This window comes from Rattus norvegicus, chromosome 15 (genome assembly GCF_021556685.1).
Source record: "Rattus norvegicus strain SHRSP/BbbUtx chromosome 15, alternate assembly SHRSP_T2T, whole genome shotgun sequence".
NCBI classification, from domain to species: Eukaryota; Metazoa; Chordata; class Mammalia; order Rodentia; family Muridae; genus Rattus; species Rattus norvegicus.
The window spans coordinates 33,034,276-33,040,725 of NC_141548.1; the positions used below are offsets into that span (position 1 = coordinate 33,034,276).

The 6,450-nt window shown below is 45.4% G+C and overlaps 1 protein-coding gene across 1 annotated transcript; it reads left to right on the forward strand.

Moving 5' to 3' along the window:
- The first annotated feature begins 1,378 nt into the window (after window positions 1-1,378).
- On the forward strand, window positions 1,379-3,775 carry Mcpt4l1 (mast cell protease 4-like 1). Its single transcript, NM_001408961.1, is given in 5 exon segments — window positions 1,379-1,433; window positions 1,943-2,093; window positions 2,645-2,780; window positions 2,981-3,232; window positions 3,629-3,775. Coding segments are annotated over 5 exon segments (741 nt in total).
- The last annotated feature ends 2,675 nt before the right edge of the window (window positions 3,776-6,450 follow it).

Genomic DNA, 6,450 nt, shown 5'->3' on the forward strand with positions numbered 1-6,450 from the left:
AACTGATTTGAGACCAAATTCTGATATTTCAATGACTATGAGATCTCGGCAAGGCTGGATTTCCTCATCTGTATAATGGAAAGAGCCCTACTCAGGGTTGGTGAGGCCTTAAAACAGAACAGACCAGAAATGTGACAATGAGTGAGCTATTCCAAAATGCACAGAATTTCAAACTGTTATTAACGAAGCAAGAATACTTTGTAAGCAATGGTATGTTCCCACGTAACTGTGAACCGTGTGTAATGTCCAGTGACACAGGAAAAGATGAAAGCTCTAAGTCTCAATACTGATCCACACAGATTCCACATTGGTCTCAAGCAAGGAGACTCTCCACATATAACTAGCGAGCCTGAGCTCCCCTGTGGAACACAGACATGGTAATTACACATTCCATTGTGTTCTCTGTTCATCCCACTGGAAGGCAAACAGTAAGTCACAGAAACTAACTAATTAAATGTATGATCTTCCTGTTCTGTGATATCCTGAAAGCCCATCGACTTCTCCCTAAATGTGTATTATAACAACTATCAAAGGGACTGCTAGTAAGACTACATCAGAACATGCACTTACAGCAGTTGTTCTCAAACTGTGGATCACAACCCCTTGGGGCGTCGAATCTCAGACATTCTACATATCACATATTTATATCACAGTTCATAACAGTAACAAAATTATAGATATGAAATAGCAATGAAATAATTTTATGGCTGAGGTCACTACAATATGAGGAACCGTATTAAAGGTTCACAGCATTAGGAATGTTGAGAACCACTGACTTAACTCCAGTCTTGGTCATGCCTTATGTGCTGTGTATTCAATGCACTCTTCTCACACCTTCATCTCTCACAGACACATTCTATTCTCCTATTTGTTTGAATAAAGATGAGATGCCCTCCCACTGGTCAAAGGAAACAATAGCCTTTATGCTAAACTAGCCCACCACCAGATTTTGTAGATAAAATGTACTCCCTCTCACCCATATGTTCATACATTACAGATATAGGTGTTTGTGCTACAGCAGTGAGAGTTTTACACATATTCAGATTAGGTCTCAAAGTTGACAATAATACCTGAATGCTAACAGTTCCATGATCCCTGATCAAGATCTCCCTCCCTTTGTGTTCCTGTCCTGCTTCCTGGCAGCCACTTTGAAGGGTGCAGTCATCACCTCATCAAGGGATCCAGGAATCTCAGGATCTGGTCACAGATTCGACACCACAGAGAGCGGAGTCATGAGAATTTCTGATAAGGAAAATAGAGTTTGACCAGCCCAGACCTGTGGGTTGCAGCCCTTCCTTTCTCCTACTTAGGAGCTATAAAAGCAGGAACCAGGACAGGACCACATCAGAAGCTCACCCCAGGCTGCACCCCTGGCACAATGCAGGCCCTGCTATTCCTGATGGCTCTTCTCTTGCCTTCTGGGGCTGGAGCTGGTGAGTTTGGTCTTCATTTCCCTACCCTCTGAGCTTTCAGCAACCGACATTAATCTCTCATCTTTAATAAAGAGACCCTGGAATATGAGGCAGGATCCTAAACTGACATAGTCTAGGGGAAATCTCTAGGACAAGGAAGAATGAAAAGCTACTTCCCCTTCACATCACTTCATCAAAATGCTCTGTTCTGAAAGGCAGCTCTTCTCTTGCCTTCCCTTAATGTTGAGGAAGACACAATGAATGTACAAAGAAATGCCTAAAGGAAATAGAGCATCAGAAACACTAATGGTCATTGTGTTGTGATTGAAGGATGATGGTAGACAGGGAGGTGTGGGGAGGAAAGATCAACAGGAGAGAAAAGACCAAAGGACTTGTGGAGGGGCCTGAGCCCCATGTGAGGTGGCGTGGGCTTGGAGCAGTCGCTCAGCTTTAGCCCCATATTTCTCTGGCAGTACTGTGTTGGGGGCCCTGCAAGCTTGTGACTGGGGACTGGGTGTTCTTTGTCCCAGAGGAGATTGTTGGTGGTGTGGAGTCTATTCCTCACTCCCGCCCTTACATGGCCCATCTGGAGATCATCACTGAGAGAGGTTTAAGGGACAGCTGTGGTGGGTTTCTCATAAGCCGTCAATTTGTGCTGACTGCTGCACACTGTAATGGATGGTAAGAGGCTTCTCTTCCTGTGAAGACTTGCATGAGCCACGGTCACAGAGCAGCAGATCCTTGGGGAAGTCTCCGAGCCCTTTTCAACTTCAGGTGGGCTCTCCTTACATGGAGAGGAAAAGGGGACCACAGGAATACTCACTGAACCATTCATGTGTCATCTCCATGACACTCTCCAGAGTTTGGAGTTTAAGCAGGGCTGTGGTCCGGACAAGAATACAGTCCTTGACTTGTCTGGGTGTCACCAGAGCTCTGACAGGTGCTGGGGTGTAACTGAATGTTGAGTGCCCATTTGCCATGTACAAAGTCATGGGTTTGGTTGAATGCAAATACTGGGTGTGGGATGTGGGATGTGGGGTGTGGGGAGAGGTCTCAGTACTTTATTTTCCTGAGCCTCATCCTTCTGGGGAGGCTGTGGTGTTGGGAGCCCCATCTCAAGTCTCACTTGCTCTGCACTGGGATAGAGAAGAAAGACCTCCATGTCGCTCTCCTTAGAAGGAATCCGCCACCTAAGACCAGCACTTTTTACTGCTTCTTTTCTCTTTCAACAGAGAAATCACTGTCACCCTTGGAGCTCATAACATGAGCAAGAGAGAATCCACACAGCAGAAGATAAAAGTTGAAAAACAAATCTTTTTTCCAAATTACAATTTTTCTTCCAAGCTCCATGACATCAAGTTATTGAAGGTGCTATTTTTTTTTCTTACTCTACTTAACCTCCCTTGCTTGAACTTTCCCCCTGGCTTGGACCTTCAAATTCTCTCTTGTCCAGTCAATTGTCTTGGAAACTACCCCTGAATACTATGTCATTACTGCCCCAGTGGGAAAGGACCCATATCTAAGCATCCTTTTCTGGGTTGACATTTCTTCTCTTCTTCCCCCAACAGCTTGAAGAGAAAGCAGAGTTGACTCCTACTGTGAATGTAATTCCCCTGCCTCAGTCCTCTGACTTTATCAAGCCTGGGACAATGTGCTGGGCAGCTGGATGGGGACAAACTGGAGTGACAGAACCTAAGTCAGATACACTGAGGGAGATCAAACTGAGAAAGGAAAAGGAGGCCTGTAAGGACTATAGGCGTTATGACTATAACTTCCAGGTCTGCGTGGGGAGTCCTGAAATGTTAAAATTAGCATACAAGGTGAGTGCACACCTGCTTTTCCTGCCCACATCAGGAGACAGCATCAGTGGAGGAAATATGCCAAACATCTCTCCATGGCAGTGACTAATGCCTGTGTCCTTAGCTCCTATCCCTGAGGTTCTGGGAACTGAAATTCTCTCTGTCCATCTCATCTCCTGGTTTCTTAGCCCTTCCTACAACCTTCCCATGAGGTTACACACTAGACGGGAAGGGAGTTAAAGGAGACATGTTAGCATTGTGGCAAGGACAGAGAGGCTGGAGGGACAGAAATTAAGTCCCTACCTGATGACCCACAGGCAGCCAGGTCCTCTTACATCACTGTGGGATTAGCTATGTTGGAAGGGCCTGTGTTTGGAGAAAGTATTATTTCCTCATAGTCTTATTTTTTCTCACCTAAAGGGAGACTCTGGAGGACCTCTAGTGTGTGCTGGAGTGGCCCATGGTATTGTATCTCATGACCATGGAACAGGGAAGCCCCCTATAATCTTCACCCGAATCTCTTCATATGTGCCTTGGATTAATACAGTTATAAAAGGAAATTAGCTGAAAAACCTGATCAACCTGAGTCAGAGTCTCCAAGCTAGAGTTCTTCTGTCAAATCTCTTTGGTTTTAACAAAGCCCGACTCACCCTGTCCCCAAGACAATCTCAAAAATACACAAGTCTGTCATGATGGATTGTTCCCTGTAATGCTCTCAATAAAGACATAGCCTCTTGCAATGGTGTGATTTCACGCTGTGCTATAAACACACTCTCCTCTCTGAGAACAATGAAGAATCCATTTGAGGTACTACTATCTGGCCATGTTAACCGTCTTGACTACTGACTTCTAGGCATATGTGTACCACTGTGGATTACTGAATATTATCTACCATGCATGGCTGTGTACTGTGAGATTTCACATCCAGGGTAATGTGCACTGTTCTGTTCTCCTTCACTGCCCTGTCTTCTCATCTTCTCCCTTCTTGTCTCTCAGTTCCTCTGCCCACAAACCCCATGCCTCATCCACTGCATCTGTTCACACATCATCGCAGATTCCGTGTCTAGGTCAGACATGGCTGTTGATCCTTGTGTCCTCACCACCTACCCTGCCATCATCGTCCTCTCAATATTGCACTTGCAACTAGAGGACAGCTGGCCCTCTGAAGTCCTTGGACCCTGACTGTGACCAAAGCAGCCACCACAGGAGAGCATTCGTAGTTTCTGGAGCCAACACAGGGCAGAACCAGCACATGTCGGGTAGAGACACTGCAGTACTTAGCATGTTCTAGTACTTACCATGGTGGCTCTGCTTCTGAGCCACCTCCATTCAACCGCCATCTTTCTCCAAGTGCCAGCATTTCAGAAGAAAGCCTGAGTTAGGTGAACTTCTAAGTGTCCTGTTGTCCTCTTATAAGCCAATGCCCCCATTGTCCTTAGTCAAGAGAAAGAGTGCTTTAACTACAGGGTTCTGAGGAATCTGAAGGGGAAGAGACCACACATGAGAACAGTTAGGCCCTAAGGAGAAGTTATAAGCTGGGCGTGGCCCTCTGACTACTGTACCATGAAAATTGCTGCCATGACCAGCACCAGACAAGGATCTCAGCACCTCAGCCCTCCTCAGAGCCTGGAAGTCTCATGTCTAGCTTTCAGCTTCAGCATGGTACAGTAGCAATATAAGGACAGCTATCAAAGTACAAGACTGACTATAAGTTCTATTCTAACTCTATAGGGGCAGGGAGCACATATGAACAACGTATAAAGATCTTTAATCAAATAAAGAATCCATGTTGGTTTATTGTTAACTGGGTGACTGTTGTTCATTTTTTGTACCTTTTGGTTATTTTTGTATAACTAAATCATAGGGTTCTTTCTCATTTTGATTTACACCGGTGTAGTTTGGGCATCCTCTCACCGTGTGGATCAGACAGACTTCCAACTCATGATCCATCTGTCTCAGCCTCCCCAGTGCTGGGACCCCAAGCCGGCTCCACCATGCTCGGCATACACAAAGGTCTCAAAAGGTGAAACCCAAAGCAGGGACAGTAGCTGTGTCTTTTCCTAGCAGATGTGAATACTCACTAACCTGCAGCTGAGGGCGCACTGCCTCCTTACCGCACACTCTAAGGAGGACATGGACTTGGGACAATCTTCCTCCCTGAAGCTGGGCAACTGGAGGTGAGGAGAGAGTGATTGCCGCACCCTGCAGCCTGGCCCACGGTAATAGGAGAGCAGGAGGAAACTCCTGGCTGCTGGGCTGAGGGCACAGGATGAATGGCTTCCAGAAAGGTCAGCTCCACAGAACAAACCCATTCACATGTGCCTCTGGGGTCTAAGGAGCAGTTGGTGACCCAAAGGCTCTAAAATCAAGACAAGAGCCTGATCCCCACTACAGTGTTCATTCTTATTTATGGTGGGTTGTGCACAGGAGGAGCAGGACCAGTGCACTCTGGGTAAAAGAGAGCAGCCATGATCTCACAAGCTCAGCAAAAGAAAGGCAGATAAGAAGGGTTTCCCCACGGTTGGTACAGTAGCACTGTTGGGCAGCCTAGTTTAATAAAGCCTCTCAGTGCACTGTTAGCAGCTGACACACACTGAGGGTGTCCAAAGGGAAGTTCAGCTCAGCCAAAGCAGCTGAGGAAAGTATCCAGGAGGTCAGCAAGGGCTCACCCAAGCTTTGCAAAAGTGGAAACAAATCCAGAAATCTGAGAATATTGGTAAATCTTTAGACCACAGCAACTGTAATAGAGAGCAATGTGCAGGTTTAAGTGCTAAACAATGACTAAAGGAGATTTCCATTTAGAAAATAATAAAACTCACAAGGAGGAGAATCCAGTCTCTGGTGAGCCAGAGTTATTGATATCCTGCAGCAGCAGTTCTCACCACCTGACTCCATCTGTTTTCCTACCTTCAAAGGAATGTTTTCATTAAGTATTTTGTAAATAAAAAATTTTATTTGCTCTGGGATCATTTTTTAGGAAGGAAGGAATATGACTTTTTGTCATATTTAAGCATAAACAACTTTTGGGTTTGCTTCATTCTGATTTATTTTATAAAAAAGGTCTTGGAGACCTGGAACAAGTACCACACTCTTGCCTCAGCCTTCCAAGTACTGAGGACTGCAGAATGCAATGTGTTTCCTTCTCTAATGCAAAACTACAAAACATTAGCATGGGTCCACCTTTGTGCACTTCATATGTCTTGAGCATCTTAATTACTCCTAGTGTCCTAGTACTTAAT